We start from the raw sequence: 17,599 nt of genomic DNA on the forward strand, positions 1-17,599 counted from the left end.
CAGTCTCCTAAATCAACAAACCAAACTTTCTTTAATTTCTTCGTGGTCAATCCTAAAACATTCACCCTCGGCGTCCCGAGGTGGGAGGGGGCAGAAACCCAATTCTTGCCACTTTCCAACCCAACAGCCAACCTAACAGCCTTCATCTCGAAATCTAGTTCCGTCTCTTTAAGTCAACCTTCGGTACAATTTACGGAGCGCCACCTCCGTGCCCGGCCTTCTCCCGCCTGCCGGTCCCCATCCAGCCCGCCCCCGCGCCCTCGCCCTCGCCGTGGCTACCGTGTCTCCAGGGGTCTTTGGGCTCCACCGCTCCGGACACGATATCCTCGTCCGACGGGAACGTAACGCGCTTGGCCGCAGTCTTGAGGCGCCCATCGGCCGGGGGTGATGCGGGACTCGGAGACCCGGCCTTGGCGGGGGCCCCCTCGGCGTCGGCGTCGGTGTCCGCGCCGGGCCCGGGCTGCTCCTCCAGCGGCGGGATCTCCATCGCCGCCGCCTCCTCACGGGGGCCCCGGGGACATGCCCCGGGCCCCGGGCTCGTCTCTCCGGGTCCGCCCGCCGTCCCGGGGCATGGGCTCCGCAGCTGCTTCAGGTGCCTCCTCCGCCCGCTCTCCTTGTCGTCGTAGTCGTCGTCGCCGCCGGGAGCCCAAGCGCGCCTCCGCCGAGCCCCGAGTGCTTTTGCTATTCGCAGTCGCACTTTCGCTAAAGGCCGAGGACCCCCCCGCCGAGCACTCGGAAAGTCAGGAAATCTATTTAGGCCATTTGCAGGAAGAATTGTTTTTGCAGGCAACGTGAAAAAGGGAACAAAGGGCAGAAAAAGCCACGGGGAAAAGAAACGTGAGCAGCGAATCTGCAGAGCCGGAACTGCAGAATACGGGGGGCGGGGCGAGGTGGACGCCGTCTCCAAGAGCAGCGCGCACGCGCGAAACTGAGCCACCCCCGCCCCCCGCCCCGCCTCGGTACAGGTAACTGTGTCCAGGTTCCCGTACATTCGTCACGAGCCCAGGTTATGTGGAAAGGAGGGGAACTGATAGTTATCAAAACAACTGTTTGGCAGGACTCCGCCAACTGATGAGGAGGGAATAAAGGGATGACGCTGAAAATAAAGACACTGAAAGGAAAGGCAGTGGGAGCTGCGCCGAGTATGCGTACGTACAGGCGACGGGCGCTGACAGGAGGGATCCTCTGGAAACGAAGATGCTCCCTTGATAGTCTCTAGCTTTCTATTTGCAGATTGCAGTTTCATCAAAAGCTGTATCTTGGCAGCGTTACATAAAATGTAAGTTACGATATTCAAATAAATATGATTCCATGAGAAGTATTCACAGACCTGACCTAAAACCGGGAGAATAAAATTCCAAAGGCGAGAGATGAATCTGCCGACCCAAACACCTGGAGAGGAAGGTAGATGCCCCGCCCGGCAGAACCTGCGCGAGCTCTAGCCGCGCCCCCAGGCGTCGACTCGGCCCTCGGGATTCGCCTCCGCACTTTCGACAGGCTCTCCCAGCCCACCCAGCGACCCGGGAAGGCGGGGCTGAGACTATAAAAGGGCCTCGGGGCGGAGCGAGCCAGGTTGTTGCCTAGGCAACTAGAGAGCTAGGAGTCGCCAGCGGTGGCGATGTGAACGGAAGGTGGCAGAGAGGTTATCTATTTGTCCCGTACATTGGCAGCAGCCCTTCTTGAGACTGAAAAGGAAACAAAAAGTCCTCTATACTTACTGGAAGGCTTCACTTACTTTCTGAACTTGAAGGGACTAAAAGGACAGTAACTTTTTAAAAAATTCCATCTGCTGAAAGATTTCTAGTGAGAGGGGACTGAATGAAGATGGTAACATGGATGGCCATACCAAATGGAGGAAAGTCAAAGGCCAAATAGAGGAAAGTCAAAGCTTCAGGCTATCTTTTAATCTCCAGCCTCTTCTTAGTGACACCACCACACAAGATCACAGCATCCCCCCCAGTATGGAACAGAAAAGCAAAATCTGAAGCTTGCCATGAGCACCTGTGCAGGACCAAGTGACTCAATAAGAGCCATGCCCGTCGCCTTATAAAGGTCCATCGGGCCCACCCCAAAATTAGGTCCTGAGCCCCCATTCAGGGGGCTCCAGCCATCCCTGGGACCCGGGGTGACACAATCCCTGCACCTTTATCCAAGCTCCTCACCATCTGTATCCAGCCCCACAGGATTCTGCCCTTGGATAACCATTCTAACAACTCCTAAATTTGACTCCATCCCCCATGGAGTACATAGAAAATGAAAAACAGGAGTCAAATTTTCCTGGGATAATTGGTTATTTGGCAGGAGGGGAGCTTTGGGGCGTTATCTTCAGGGTGGTTGAATTCTGCAACCTCTCCAATGCAGTTCATCTTTCTCCAGCCCCCACCCTCCCACCCGGGTCTTCAGGAACTGGCACTGGCCCATATTTCTGTAGAGTCCAGAGTTCTGCAAGGTAGAGCATTCCTTTCAACGAGATCTGGAATTCCTAGGGTTGCAGACTTTTACAACTAGACCCTGGAGGCCTCAAAAATCCAGAGGTGCTTGGTTCAAAATTCCCAGGGAGCTCAGAACTCTGTGGGGTCCACAGTGCCTGGCTCAGGAACATTTGGAGGCCTGCGATACTGTGGCTAAGCCCACAGCAGAAGGGTGACCACAATATTGTCTTCACAGCTTGAAGGTGTATGAAATAATGTCACTACATCGAAGCAGTGCCTCAGCCTGCACACCTATGGGAGTCTGCAGCTGCGACACGTAGAAGTTGGCCACATCCAGGTCAGTGGCTCCAAAGTGGGCAGTCACATGCACACCCTCGTGCAGTGTGAAGCTCACCTGGCGACCCACCATGGCCAGCAGGCTGCGGAGGTAGCGCTCCCGAAGGGCAGCTCGGGCCCGCTGTTCCTGGGATTCTGGAGATTCTTGAAGGATGGGACACTCTTGGATTTCAGTAGCTACGCACTTCAGAGGGGCCCTGCGTCCATCAGGGGCAAAGCCACGACTCAAGCCGTCGGGGCCCCGGGGGAGCCGGAGCACAGGCACAGGAATGGCCAATGGAGTCTGCATTATGCTGGCTGTTGAGTGAAGAACAGGGAAGCCATTAAGTGGGGGTGCAGGGCTTGAAGAGGGGGGCAGACACTGTTCTTCCAGGCATCTCAACCTGTCTAAAACATTGACTCTCCTAAAACCTGGGCCAGTATCCCCTAGCTCTCCGCCTCCTGGGAAATGGCACCACCATTCCCCCAGTGACTTGGGCCAGAATCAAAGTGTCACAGCACAGAAACATAAGCCCCACGAAGGAAGGGACTTTGATCTGCTTTTATCAAAACTTTATCCCAGTTCTAGGCAATAAATATTTGCCAGAATAATGACCCTCAGCCTTCTCTTTCATACACACAAACCACCCAGTCCATCAGGAAATCCTGCTTCCAAAAAGATTCCTGCCTGTGCAGGAGCCAGCTGGAAAGGGTCCCTGCTGGCCAAATCTGGAAGGACTTGAACTTGAACATAATGATAGTTACAGACCACAACTACTGGAAGAAACAGAAACCAGAGTCCATAATAATTATAAATGAACGAATAAAGGGGGAGACAGGAAAGGTCTTCCTTACTACAGAACGTCAAGTAATGAATGTAAGAGGAACAATGTGTTGGAAAAATCATCAATGGATATGAAGATTTATGGATTAAAGTTTGATGAGGAATAGAATATCTGCGTTGTCTTAAAGTACCTCCTCCTAAGATCTTTATTCTCTGTAAAGGGAAAGCAGTAACTTCATAGTGGAGATACCTGACAGACACCCCCTTTATCTGGCGACTGAAGCCAACAGCTCCAGTAATGACACCAAGGACAGAACCACATCTCTGGTATTCATTCCAAAAATGGATTACCAAACTCAAATTGAGAAACATTTTATAACAAACCAACAAAACTAGTCTGGACTAAAAACAAACAAAGTCAAGGTCATAAAAGACAAAGGCTTATAAAACTATATTATGTTCATCACACCCTCCCCCTTCTCAACCCCTCCTCTGCCTCTATCCTGATGCCACCCCAGTCACTTCTCGCCTAGACTACCGCAGTCGGCTCCTCCCTGATTCATCTTCATCCCCCACAGCTGCGCCCCCCACTTGGCCAAAGCACCCTGTTAACACGCCAGGCAGCTCACATCCTCTCCGCTCCAGCCCTCCACCAGCTGCTTTCTCAAAGCCAAAGCCACAGCCCACAAGGCCCTGCCAGCTCAGTGGGCACCACTCTTGTTGTCCCCACTGCCACTGGCCTCCTCACTGGTCCTTGGGCACAAAGCCTGGCTGCCCACAGGGTCTCCTCCTGTCTCTGCTTGGATGTTCTTTCCCTCAGGTGGCTTCAAAGCAGCCACCTTGCTGTTCCCACCGTGGCCCAAAGACCAGGCTCAGCAAGTCCTGCTCCCCCTCTAGTGAGGGTGGAAACACCTTCCCACCAGGCTTGGCGCGTGACCTCAGTCCAGAGACAGTCCCGGCTGGGGATACAGCTCAGTGGTAAAGCCTTGCCTGGCTTATGCGAGGCCCTGGGCTCCATCCCTTGCACAGCAAGTAAATAATAAGAATGATCATGGAGACAGGACTGATGCCTCCTGCACCCTTATCAGGATTTAACAGGCTCCTGCAGATGGGGCCGGGAAACTGCTTCATGGTTCTAGGTCTTGGTCTCCCCGTCTGTAAGCAGGGACTTCCCTTAGAGTTAGCATGGGGACCAAATGACCGAACCCAAGTACGGTGTTCTGCTCAGGCCAGGGACACGTTAAGTGCTGCTGCCATGATGGTAAATGCATGTAGAACAACACTGGCTTTGTGAGCAGGAGACTGAGAGGAGGACAGAGGCTCATCTGTAGTTTAGTCCCTTGCCCTTAAAAACCTAGTGACTGACGGAGGAGACTGACAAGGACTGGGCACCCAGTACCCCAGGGGGAGGTGATTCCAATGATGCTAAGTTTATATAATTTTCATGCATCAAAAATGTTATATTGGGCTGGGGATGTGGCTCAAGCGGTAGCGCGCTCGCCTGTCATGCGTGCGGCCCGGGTTCGATCCTCAGCACCACATACAAACAAAGATGTTGTGTCCACCGAGAACTAAAAAAATAAATAAATATTTAAAAAAAAAAAAATGTTATATTGGGTTGGGTTTGTGGCTCAGTGGTAGAGTGCTTGCCTAGCATGTGTGAGGCACTGGGTTCGATTCTCAGCACCACAATTAAATAAATAAAATAAAGACCCATTGACAACTAAATTAAAATAAATAGCAATAAAGGTATTGTGTCCATCTTCAACTAAAAAAAAAAAAAAGTCTACTAAAAAATTGTTTTGCTGCCAGGTGTGGTGGCACAAAGCTATAATCTCAGTGGCTCAGGAGGCTGAGGCAGGAGGATCACAAATTCAAAATCAGCCTCAGCAACTTAGTGAGGCCCTGAGCAACTCAGTGAGACCCTTTCTCTCACTGTTATACAAAGCGCCTGAGTGTACCTATCTACCCACAAGTTGCCTGTCCCACCAACATAAAGCTCAGAGGCGGTGACAGGTCTGAATACTTCACAACTGCATCCCACTAGTTAGTGGGGACTGGCTGACCAGGTGTAAGGTAGGAGGGATTATTCAGTAAATATTTTTTGAAGACTTGCAAAGATTCATACACCCAAATATTTTTAAAAGGGCTGGGAATGTGGCTCAGTAGTTAAGCATCCTTAGGTTCAATCCCTGGTACAAAAAAAAAGCTTTTCTAGACTAGGGATGTGGCTCAGTGGTAGAGCGCTTTCCTGGAATGCGCAAGGCTCCGGTTTCAAGCCCCAGTGCCACAAAACTAAATGAGGAAAGAAAAAAATGCTCAGTATGAAGGTGCACACCTATAACCTCAGCTACTGGAGGCCAAGGCAGGAGGATCACAAATTCAAGGCCAGCCGGAACAATTTAGTGAGACCCTGTCTCCCAGTAAAACAAAAGGGCTGGGGATGTAGCTCAGTGGTAAAAAGTCCCCGGGTTCAATCCCCAGTACCCCCAAAAAAGATGAAGACCTTGAGCTGGGATTGGCTCAGTGGCAAAGCCCTTGTCTAGCATGTGTAAGGCCCTGGGTTCCACCCTAGCACCTAAAAAAGAAAAGAAAAAAAAAAAAAAGACTAGGGTAGTGGGGAGAAGTGTGAGTGGGAGGGTGGTGACTGTCCAGAGAGCCAGGGAGACCATCCCCAGATGCCTCACTTTCTCGAAGCCACTTTGATTCTATTAGCAAAGCTTGGGTTTCAAGTTGAAAGCCATCCAGAATCCACAGCTTCTCCCCACCACTACTCTGCCCTTTTCCTGGGTCCAGCCACCATCACCTCCCATCAGGCAATCACAGAGACCTCCCCACTGGGCTCCTGGGTCTCTACTGTCACCCCAGTACATTCCCCACCTTGGCTGTCAGAGGGATGCTGTTACAACTAAGTCCGGGAGCCACCTTAACCAGGGCAAGAGCCCACACCATTACAGAAGCTATAAGGCCTGTCGCCTCTCTGACCTCATCTCCCACCCCACTACCCTCTGTTCCAGGTGTATGCCAACCTCAATCCAACCAAAGCCCAAGGGACTTTGCACCTGCCATTATTATTGCCTGGAACCCTCTTTCAGATAGGAGATCATATATTTCCAGAAGCATAGCTCACTTTTTGCTGCTCAAATATCATTTCTACAAGCAGGAAAAAATAGTATACCCTTCACTCTGTTTTTTTTTTTTTTTTTTTTTTTTTTTTAACCTTTTTCTGTGTGTGTGGCATTAGGGATTGAACCCAGGGGCACTTTACTACTGTGCTACGTCTCTAGCCCTTTTCTAAATTTTGAGATTGCTAAATTACTGAAGCTGGCCTAGAACTTGTGATCCTCCTGCCTCAGTCTGGGACACCAGGATTCCAGGTGTACCTCACTGTACTCAGCTCCAGGCTGGTTTTGAACTCCTGGGCTCAAGAAATCCCCCTGCTTCAGCATCCCCAGTAGTGGGGACTATAGGCACATGACACTGGCACTACCACCTCCCGACAATATGTATTTACTGTCCCATATGTACACTTAACAACAGGAGTACCTCCTGAGAAGCATGGGATTCCACCACTGTGTGAAAATCATAGTGTACCTGCACAAACTTAGGTGGCATACATCGCTCACTATAGTGGCCTCCTGATGCAATAGAGATTCAGAGCACATGAACAGAGGCTGCTTTAAAAAAATAAATAAATAAGAGCGCACTCTAGTGATAAAACACATGGCATCACAAATACACACAACAGTAACATGGTTATTTATTGTCAATATCAAATATTACATACTGTCCATAATTGTATGTGCTATTCTTTCTTTTTTAAAAATTTTTGTTATTGATGACCTTTATTTATTTATTTGTTTATACCGGTGCTGAGAGTCAACCCAGTGCTTCACACATGCTCAGCAAGCGCTTTACCACTGCGCTCAACCCCAGCCCCATGTACTATTCTTTTATGCCACTGACTTACGGTAGTGTTCACACCAGCCCCATCACGAATGTGAGTCACATTTGCACTGCAATGTCATGCCAGTGACGGCCTCATTAGGAATTTCTCAGCTTAGTCCTTGGGGACTCCTATCCTGATGGACATGCTGTTACAAAGTGCCTGAGTGTATCTATCTGCCCACAAGCTGCCTGTCCCACCAACATAAGGCTCAGAGAGGGTGACAGGTCTGATTACTTCACAACTGCATCCCACTGGTTAATGGGGATTGGCTGACCAGGTGTAGGGCAGGGGGGGATTCAGTATATATTTTTTGAAGACTTGTAAAGACTCATACACCCAGGGAACACTTACTTGATTTTATGGAATGAAGAGTGCCTGATTCTAGAATCACAGAATAAAGCAAATCAAGATGCTTAAAAGAAAATGATTCACCCATCCACTTTATCCAATATGATCAATACCATCATCAGTGTGCCTGCTCTTGTGCCAAGCCCATGCTAGGGGGTCTTGAGAACAAATCTAGGGACTCAAACAGCCCAATCCATTCCTGCCCCATGGGCTTAACATCCAGTAGGGTACACAATCTCATCCCCAGGCAAGAGGGCAGACCAAAGGGGGGGCAACACCCAGTCAAATGGAGGGGGTGGAAAGTGGTGTCCAGGAAGGGCGGACATATCTGAGCAAGGTCCTGAATGAGGAGGGGATAGATGCAGGGAGCAGGGTTATGGAAGGACTGCAGCTAGAGGCAACAGCAAACACAAAGGCACATCACTATAGTGGCCTCCTGATGGTGCACTTGAGGCACAGTCAGGAGGTCAGTGTGGAGCAGACAGGGTGATGAGAGTTGGATGGAGAGCCTTGTGGGTTGTGACAAGAATTTGGGCCTCAGGGGCTGGGGTTGTGGCTCAGTGGTAGAGTGCTTGCCTTGCACATGTGAGGCACGGAGTTAGATCCTCTGCACCACATAAAAACAAACCAACAAAATAAAGATATGAAAAAAAAAATTGGGGCCTTAGGGATGGAGATGTAGCTAGCATGTGTGAGGCACTGGGTTTGATCCTCAGCACCCCGTAAAAATATATAAAGACATTATGTCCATATACAACAAAAAATTTTTTTAAATAAAATAAAAATAATTTGGGCCTCAATTCTGAGAGACATGGGAGCACAAAAGTGGTTCTGAATCTTTGTAGGAAAAACAGGGATCTGGCCTACGTTTTCACTGCTGCCCAAAGAACAGACTGGGGACACAGGGAGAAGTAGGTGAGGTCACTGTATGGCCCAGGTAAATGTCAGTGTTTAGGAGAGGGTGGGGACAGTGATGGTGGGGAAAGGAGGTCAGATATGGATATGTTTTTAAGGTTGCGAGCTCTCCTTGAAGGATGCAAAGTGTAAACTAAAGAAAGGGTGATCTAGGGAGACACCAATTTTTTTTTTTTTCCTGATGCAGGAGACTGAGGGGAATGGGATTAAGGGCTATTTACATTTAAAAAACTTATCTGACCACTGTCACCAGTCCCCAGGGCCTTTCTCCAAACTAAGTTAACATTTAAGTATTTTAAGATAAACACTCAGGACTGGGGTTGTGGTTCAGTGGTAGAGTACTTGCCTAGCATGCATGAGGCACTGGGTTTGATCCTCAGCACCACATAAAAATAAAAAATAAAGATATTTTGTCCACCTAAAACTAAAAAATAAATATTAAAAAAAAAGATAAACACTGAGGTCTCCCAGATGGGAATTAAGCAAGTGGCCAAACACATTGTTTTAGGGGGTTTTTACTTTGTTGGATGCAGGTATTTGTGATTGAACCCAGGGGCACTCTATCACTGAGCTACATTCCCAGCCCGAGCCTCCATTTTTTTTTTTTTTTTAAGACAGGCTCTTCCTAAACTGCCCAGGCTAGCCTTGAACTTTCAATCCTCCTGCTTCAGCCTCCAGAGTAGATGGGATATCGGGCCCACACCACCAGCTAAAAAATTATGTTAAAGCCTATTAAGGGGCTGGGGATGTGGCTCAAGCGGTAGCGCGCTCACCTGGCATGCGTGCGGCCCGGGTTCGATCCTCAGCACCACATAAAAACAAAGATGTTGTGTCCGCCAATAACTAAAAGAAATAAATATTAAAAAAATAATAATAAAATAAAGCCTATTAAAAAAATAAATAAATAAGGGCTGGGGTTGTGACTCAGAGGTGGAGCCTTTGCCTAGTATGCGTGAGGCACTGGGTTCAATCCTCAGCACCACATAAAAAATAAAATTTAAAAAATAAAGGTATCATGTCCATCTACAACTAAAAAATAAATGTTAAAAAAAAAAACCGAAATGAAGGAAGGGCCAGTGGAGGGACTTGTCACTTTCCTAAAGTACAAATGAAGTTGGAAGATGTTGAATCATTACCTGATACAGGTTGCAGAGTGGCAGGCAAGGGAGCCAACAGGGCCTACAGCCAATGGAGCAGGGGCCCTCACCCTACCCTATGACAAGGACAAACATTTTCCACAGTCCAGGGGAAGCCCTTGAGGGTTTTGGAGCCAAGGTGTGACCTGATAAGAAACAGGTTTGAGAAACCTTACACAGCATGTCCAAGAAAGGCCAGGGCGGGCTAATCCACTCTCCCTGGTACCAGGCCCTAGAGGCCTTTATCATCTCAATCCAATTGGGGGGGAGGGCAGGGATTTCCTGCCCAAAGGTTTCAGGAAAAATGTCCAAAGTCATTTGCCACCGCTTGAAAAACCAACCCTTTAGACTAGATCTCATCATTTAGGTCCAGGCAGAGGAAGGGGATTCATTGATCTCCCTGCTTGGGGCCTCAGGGCACGCTTTAAGAAAATGAGAAAGGAGGAGCTCAGTGGACAAGCAACATTGGGCCAACCCTTTGCAGCTGCCAGGGTAGGGAACCAGCTGAGTTAACAGGTTAACAGCCAAGGGCAGGACCCAACTGAGCAGAGAACAGACGTGACCAGGCACATACCTTGGGATGCCCTGTCTTGAGGCAAATTTGTTAAATGGGGCCACCTGAGCAGGTAGGAACCCTAAACACGCCTCTCCTCCGCCCCTGGGGGCAGGTCAGTTTTCTTTCAATTCCTCCGGGCCACTAATGGCTCTCCTTTTCTTATACTAAGTAGGTCCTCCCGGCCCCCAGGCGTCCACTTCCCACCACGCCCTGGGCGTTGGGCTGGACGTTCCTCCCACCTCCAGGCTCCCAAGAAACCCGTGATTCCACCCAGGGGAAGACGGGGGTCTCCCGACTGCCATCGTTGCTACTGTTATCATCCAGGTCCTCCTTACTTCCCCGAGGGACAGCACTCCGCCTGCCCCCTCCGCCACCTGCGGCCGGCGCAATCCGCCTCTTCCCGCCACTCCGGGCCTTCCCGGGGCCGGGAACCTGCCCTTGATTCCCCACCGCCACCCCGTACTCACCCAGGTTCACAGCTTCTGGCGCCCACACTTCCGCCGGGGCCCCCGCTGCAGAGGCCCGGGCGGACCGCAAGCCTCCGAGCCTGGGTTCCGCCCGCGCCGCTGCCGCCGCCGCCGCCGCCGCCGCCCCACGTGGTCGCGGCCGGCAGGGAGGCTTGGCTCCGGGCACCGCCCTGGTCACCGCCCCGCCAGCACCTTGACCGGCCAGCCTGTTAGTTGGGGGCGTCTGGGATGCCCATTTTACGGAGCACGAAACTGAGGCTCGTAGAGGGAAAGTCTTCCCCGCGGCTGGGTCAAGGGCAGAGCTTAGCGTTTGGCCCCCGCCCGCGGCACCGACACGCTCCTACCCCGCACTTCCCGGGGCAACGCCACCTCCCCCGGGGCAACCTTGAAATCGTGCTATCTGCAGCCGCGGACGGGGAAATAGGCTTAAAGGACAGCAGCTGGGATGGACGAGAGAGGGTCATTTTGTCCTCCAGCTCTCCCTGCTGGCCAGGTTTACAAAACTGAGACCCTGAATGAGGAAACGGAACCTCTCAGCTCTAGGCCCGGGCCGAACTCGCTTCCTCCCCTCGTTAATGTCCACTTGGGCAGGGATCCTGAGTACCTCGGCTTTCCTAGGGCCTGGCACACGCGTGCTCTGCAAATATCTGTGGAAAGACGCCAGACACATAAAAGGAGGTCAATTCGTACTTGCTGACTGAATCATGAGGCAGAGTTGCTCGGAACCAGACCGGGGCTCCCTTTGCCATCTCACAACTTGCATTCTAGAGGGGGCGGGAAAAATAGAAGAGAGTATAAATGAGCAAATACATAAACATAAATGGGATCTTTCAACACGTGATAACTGGATGCCAAAAATAAAATGAAATAATCCCAGCCCAGTAGTGGCTCCCATTTATAATCCCAGTGACTCAAGAGGCTGAGGCAGGGAGGATTGCAAGGCCAGTCTCAGAAACTTAGCAAGATTCTGTCTCAACATAAAATATAAAAAAGTGTTGAGGATGTCTTTCAGTGGTAAAGCACTCCTGAGCTCAACCCCAGTACTGCAAAACGAAATAAAATAAGGGGCACAGCATTAGTGTGTGGCAGGGTTGGGAGCTTCATTGAGTGGTCAGAGGTGGCCACTTCAGGTAACCCTCTGGTTCTAACATTGTTTTGAGAACTGGGGAAACTGAGGTCCAAAAAGGAACTAGGACAGATGGAGGTCATCGAGGGTAATTTGCAAGGCCTTCAGCAGGGTGGGGCTACTTTAGATAGGCGGTCAGGGAGGACTTCTGCTCTAGAGAGGACAATTGAGCTGAGACCTGAATGACAATATGCGGAACTCCAGGAGATCAGCATCAGGAATTCACTCAGGGCTGGGCTAGGGACACCTGTAGTAGGACAGACCCTGGCCCTAACCTCAGGGGGCATGCCTTAGGTTGGGGGGGGGGCGGTCAACAGTTCTATACTGTGTGGTGGTCTCTGCCAGGAAGAAAAAAAAACTCAGAAAGGATTGAGGGTGGGGCAGAGTGTCAATGCCACTTCAAACAGCAGCAGATAGAATTGCTAGAGGAAAGAAGTTCTAGGGGCCCAAGAAGGGGCAGGTAGTTTGTTTTTATTTTTGGTACTGAGGATTGAACCTGGGGGCAATTTTTGGCTGAGTCACAGCCCAAGTTCTTTTAATTTTTTAGGTTGAGAAAAAGCCTTTTTGTGGAGCGGGGGTTGAATGAGGGGGATCAAACCCAGGGCCTTGTGCACATGAGGCAAGCACTCTACCAACTAAGCTATATCCCCAGTCCATGGTCTTACTAATTTTTGAAGCTGGCCTCAAAATTGTGATCCTCCTGCCTCAACCTCTCCAGCCGCTGGGATTAAAGGCGTGCATGACCACACCTGCTGGGCTATTTGATTTTAGTGGCCTAGGAAAAAAGTAGATGTACATGATTACAATCCTCCTCAGCTCAAAACCCGTCCAGGGCTTGTTTCAGGAAAACCAAAAGACATGAAACGGACCAAAGGCCCGTGTGGTGGAGCCCCATTTTCTCACAGAACTCAATCCCTCCCCGCCCCGCCTTACACCCACGAGCGTTCCTGAATACCCAGACCGACTCCCGCACCTCCCTCGGTCTCAGTTCCGCGCTACTCTGCCCCGGCATGGGGAGAAAATTGCTGGCACGGGGTTACCCTGTCCCCATCCCTAGCTTTATTTTGCTCCTTGGCGCCTGTCATCACGGACGGTGCCCCGCAGTTTACGCAGGTTGTCTGTGTTCTGTGTCTCCCCCGCCACATAAGCTCCAGAGGGCAGGGTTAGTTGTGATTTTGTTCACTCCTGCATCTGCAGCCCTTAGAACAGCGCCGGGTCGCAGAAGGCACTCAATAAATGGTGTCCAGTTATTTTTTTCCCGCAATACGTTTAATGGAATAGTCCAGATTATTAGTGCCTGGTAAGAAAGGTGGCCGACCCCTTCCCGCTAAGGGTGTGTGGGGGCATCCCGTGCCTCAGTTTCACCGGCCCGAAAATGGGCTCTGTAAAACCTATTTCTGAGTCTCAGAAGAATTCGGAATGATAGGATTTGGCCACTAAGACGAGAGCGGAGGGTCGGGACTGCGGATTGAGTTTGGCCGCCGGCGGGGCCGCCCCGGCCTCTCCCGTCAGGCTCCGCCCCCGGTGGGCGGAGCCACGGCCTGGCCAGCACGTGTAAAAGTTCGCGGCGGGTCGCTGCAGCCACTCACCTGAGCGCCTCGCTCCGAGCGTGCAGCGCTCGCGCGTCCTCCGCCGCCAGGCCGCCCGCTCGCCCGGCCCGCGACTCATGTCCCGCCGCAAGGCCGGCAGCACGCCCCGCCGTGTAGACCCCGCGCCGGCCGCCAGCTCAGACGACGGGATGGAGATGTCCGACCTCGTCATCGAAATGAAGCCCGACCCAGACGTGCGGCCCCTGCAGGCCTTGGGGCAGGGGCCCTTCTCCCCAAGGGAGGTGTCGGCGCCGGGCCGGTTCGGAGGCGAGCCCCGCTACTCTCCCGGCTCCGTGCCTGCCGGGGCCACCCTCCCCGCCCTCGGGGTGCGGAACCAGTGGGCTCTGTGGACGCTGACCCCGAACCCTTCCGGTGAGCTCCCGGGGTAGCCCTCCTTATCTGTGGCCCCCAAGTGGGACCCCTGCCCTGTGCATGGGCCCCTGGGACAGCCTCATCGCCTTAGCCGCGTCCTGGTCCCAGCCCCCTTCTGACCTTCGGGTTTCCCCTCTCTCTCGGAACCCCCGGCCCCCATCCTGGCCCCACCCCGCGCTCACCACCCGCTTCCTCCCTGCAGACCGCCAGCCCTGGACCGACAAACACCCAGATCTGTTGACCTGCGGCCGCTGCCTGCAGACCTTCCCGTTGGAAGCTATCACTGCCTTCATGGACCATAAGAAGTTGGGCTGTCAGCTCTTCAGAGGCCCCAGCCCCTGCCTGGGCTCAGGTGAGTAACGACAGGCTCAGTCTCCCTCTGAAGTTCAAGGGCTCGGCTTCCTGCGGGAGAGGGGCTGAGGTGGACAAGCAGGGCACTGAGCATTACTTCCCTTTTCTCGCTCCCCACCCGGCGCAGCCTAGGCGTGGCCAGGGCCTGCCCGTCCTAGGGCAGGGACTAGAGGTGGGAGGGGGTGGGGCGGAGGTTGGGCAGGGAAGGAGGGCGGCCCACAGGGTGTGGCCAGCCCCAGAAAACTGGCCTGGGGATTTGCCACACACCCCCAATCTGGTTTCACTTCTCCTTCCCCTTGGACCGAAATAACTGGCCAGGTGGCTGGACCAGGGTGGCAGTAGAGGGACCTCTTGGGAGGGCAGTGGCCTGGGGGAGGGGCTTGGAGACCAGCTGGAAGGGGAGGCTTGCCATTCCCTTCTATTTCTTCATCACTGTTGATCAAGGTGCTGGGACAGTTGTTCAGAGCTAGGGAAGGGGCTTCTCTCTTGGTGCCATGGTGGAATCTCCCAGTAATCCGGGCTGGGAAGCCCCTGGTTTGAGCCAGTGGCAAGACACCTAGTGTCCTTCTCTTGAGGGAATTAACACCCTCTGAGGATTCCTAAGTTTGTGGCTGTGGGATTCACTCAAACCTATGAATTTATAGCCTTCAGCCAATGTCCTAGTTGGACTTAGGAAGTGGAATTATATTCAGGGCTGGGCCTGAGACAGTGGCTGGTGGGAGAGAGGAGGTGGGGCTTTGTGATGGTTTTAGTTTGCAGCCTGAGGGTGGCCTAGTGGGAGAGGGCAGGACTTTCATGAACTCCCTGAAATAATACTTGGACTCCTGATTGTGGGCACCTTGATATCCTAGGCTGGATTAATGTTTGAGGGCCTGTATGGACCAAAGCTCTCAACTGTCCCATATTTAAGGTCACAAAACCCTGGAAGGGAGGGAATCCCTAGGATCCCCACATTTAGTAGCTGAAGAAACAGGCTCATAGAGGGTATGTCTAGCTCAAGGTCACTCATCCAGTTAGCAGAGAAGTCTGAATTTGACTCCAGTCAGGCTGAGCCTCCCAAGTCTCTGCTGTTGACTTTAACACTGGTCCAGAAAGGCCACCCCATCCAAAACTGTACATCTAGAAAGTGTCCACTTGATAATACCCAGTGGGTCTAGAGAAAACCTTACAGGGGTCCATGCAATGGACAGGCAGGTTCCGTCCCCTCATCCATGGGACGGAACCCTAAGCGTGGAGCCTGGAACAGAGAAGCCCCCTTAGTAATCAAGAACTGTTATTATTAAATCAAGTCTTTTAAAAAAAAAAAAAACGGTTTTCCACCCCTGACCCCACTGCCCAGATTTCTGATTAAAATCCTAGTTCCACCCTTTCCAAGCTGTGTGACATTGGGGGCAATGTCTATTTTAGAGGTCATTTCCTGTCCTGAAGGAAAGTTTTGAGTGAGCTGAGCCCAGCACCTAGCACATAGAAATGTTCACTGAATTTGGTCACCTTTTTTTCCCTCGGGTGCTGGGATGGAACCCAGGACCTTGGGAGTGCTAGGCAAGTGCACTCTCACTGAGCTACACCTGTAGACCCTAGTGACCTCTTCAGTAAGGCTGTCCTAACCCTGTATCCCATACAACATTCCCCTCCATCCTTCACTCTGACTGAAGTTTTTACCTTTTTCATCTTGCTGGAGATGCAGCTTGGTGCTAGAGCACTTGCCTTTGTATGCATGAGGCCCTGGGTTCCATCCCCAGCAACACAAAAAATAAATTTCAATTACCCAATCCTGGTGTACTTAGCGCTCACTAGAGATTTTCCTTACTTAAGGAGCTTCCTGGGGGTGGGGGTGGGGGGCTTCCATCTGTTCTTACTGCAGAGTTCTTGTGCCTGGAGTAGAGCCTTTCCCATGAAGGGGTCTAGCTGGCCACTGTGACCTATAATCCTTGTATCCACCAGCACTGACACCCTTCTCCTCCTTCTCTTCTCCAGAACCCAAGGAGGTGAAGGCTTTGAGCTGTCTCCGCTGCGGCAGACAGTTCACAGGGGCCTGGAAATTGCTGCGTCATGCCCAGTGGGATCACGGACTATCCATCTACCAGACGGAATCGGAGGCCCCAGAGGCCCCCCTGCTAGGCCTGGCTGAGGTGGCTGCAGCCGTGTCAGCAGTGGTAGGGCCAGCAGCTGAGGCCAAGGTTTCCCGTGTGAGTAGCCTCACCCGGCGGAGCCCCACCTGCTCAGTGTGCAAGAAGACCCTCAGCTCCTTCAGCAATCTCAAGGTGCACATGCGCTCACACACAGGTGAGCGTCCATACACCTGTGACCAGTGTCCTTATGCTTGCGCCCAGAGCAGCAAGCTCAACCGCCATAAGAAGACCCACCGGCAGCTGTCCCAGAGTCCCTCCTTGGCTGATGCTAGCCAGGATCAGGCTTCTGCAGCCCCTCCAGAGCCAGCTGCCCACGCTGCTGCCCCAGCCAGCACCCTCCGGTGCAGCAGTGGTGAGGGGGCTGGAGCCGCAGCTACTGCAGGTGTTCAGGAACCTGGGGCTCCTGGCAGTGGGGCTCAGGCAGGCCCAGGTGGGGGTGATTGGGGAGCTGTTGCCAAAGAACAGAGAACTGATCCTGCAAAGAGCCAGAAGATGTCACCTAAGAAGATCCCCAAATCTGCTGGCAAGAGCCGTGGGCCAGGGGGCAGCTGTGAGTTCTGCGGGAAACACTTCACCAACAGCAGCAACCTGACCGTGCACCGTCGCTCACACACTGGCGAGCGTCCCTACACCTGTGACCAGTGTCCCTATGCCTGTGCCCAAAGCAGCAAGCTCAACCGTCACCGCCGCATGCATGGCCTAGGGCCTGGTAGCACCCGCTTTGAGTGTCCACACTGCTGTGTGCCCTTTGGTCTGCGTGCTACCCTGGACAAACACCTGCGGCAGAAGCACCCCGAGGTGGGTGAGGTCGCCTGAGCATAAGAGTGCCCCCCCTGCCTCTTGACACCTGTTGACACTGCCAACCTCCTTGTCCTTCCCTTTCTGCAAGTAAATCATACTCCCCTGTTCACACCCAGGCACCTGGTCTCTGGCTTTCTTGGGGTGTCTAAGGTGGGGTGGGAAGGTTCTCCCCCTTGGGATAGCTGGACAGACCGGTTTAGAGTGGGGGGGTGAGGGGAAAGGCCAGCCCCCAGTGCCTGGGGCACAGCAGGACTGGCACAGAAAGCCGTGCTCCCGGTTCTTGGTATGGGTGAGGCCAGGGCAGCGAGGGCGGGGAGAGAAGCCTG

General features: G+C 52.5%; 3 protein-coding genes across 11 annotated transcripts in view; 1 reads left to right on the forward strand and 2 right to left on the reverse strand.

Annotated features, from left to right (window-relative positions):
* Positions 1-1,482, reverse strand: part of Ppp1r37 (protein phosphatase 1 regulatory subunit 37) — a 42,270-nt gene extending 40,788 nt beyond the window's left edge. The window contains exon 1 of one of the 2 annotated variants that reach the window (XM_046455571.2): positions 280-1,482. In XM_046455571.2, coding sequence (XP_046311527.1) covers positions 280-991 — 712 coding nt within the window. In that variant the 5' untranslated portion in view covers positions 992-1,482. The remainder of the gene's footprint in view (positions 1-279) is intronic. The other variant, XM_046455570.2, reaches the window with a different exon arrangement.
* A 390-nt stretch (positions 1,483-1,872) lies between these two features.
* Positions 1,873-14,364, reverse strand: Gemin7 (gem nuclear organelle associated protein 7). Of its 8 annotated transcripts, XM_046455577.2 has the most exons (6): positions 14,232-14,364; positions 11,507-11,549; positions 10,903-11,413; positions 9,880-10,025; positions 9,517-9,586; positions 1,873-3,065 (listed from the first exon to the last, which is right to left on the reverse strand). In XM_046455577.2, the coding sequence occupies exons 5-6, from the start codon at positions 9,521-9,523 to the stop codon at positions 2,662-2,664; spliced, it is 411 nt and encodes a 136-aa protein (XP_046311533.1). In that variant the 5' UTR covers positions 9,524-9,586; positions 9,880-10,025; positions 10,903-11,413; positions 11,507-11,549; positions 14,232-14,364; the 3' UTR covers positions 1,873-2,661. The 8 variants fall into 8 exon arrangements, with proteins under 8 accessions (XP_046311533.1, XP_046311530.1, XP_058438938.1 ...); XM_046455574.2 differs by lacking the exon at positions 14,232-14,364 and having other exon boundaries at positions 11,507-11,648; XM_058582955.1 differs by lacking the exons at positions 9,880-10,025; positions 14,232-14,364 and having other exon boundaries at positions 11,507-11,648.
* Positions 13,695-17,392, forward strand: Znf296 (zinc finger protein 296). Its single transcript, XM_046455572.2, has 3 exons — positions 13,695-13,989; positions 14,192-14,341; positions 16,318-17,392. Exons 1-3 carry the CDS (start codon positions 13,695-13,697, stop codon positions 17,286-17,288), a joined length of 1,416 nt encoding a protein of 471 aa, XP_046311528.1. The 3' UTR covers positions 17,289-17,392.
* The last annotated feature ends 207 nt before the right edge of the window (positions 17,393-17,599 follow it).

The sequence above is a fragment of the Marmota monax genome, unplaced genomic scaffold (assembly GCF_021218885.2).
Source record: "Marmota monax isolate L192 unplaced genomic scaffold, Marmota_monax_Labrador192_F-V1.1 WCK01_AAM20220418_F8-fsc00149, whole genome shotgun sequence".
NCBI classification, from domain to species: Eukaryota; Metazoa; Chordata; class Mammalia; order Rodentia; family Sciuridae; genus Marmota; species Marmota monax.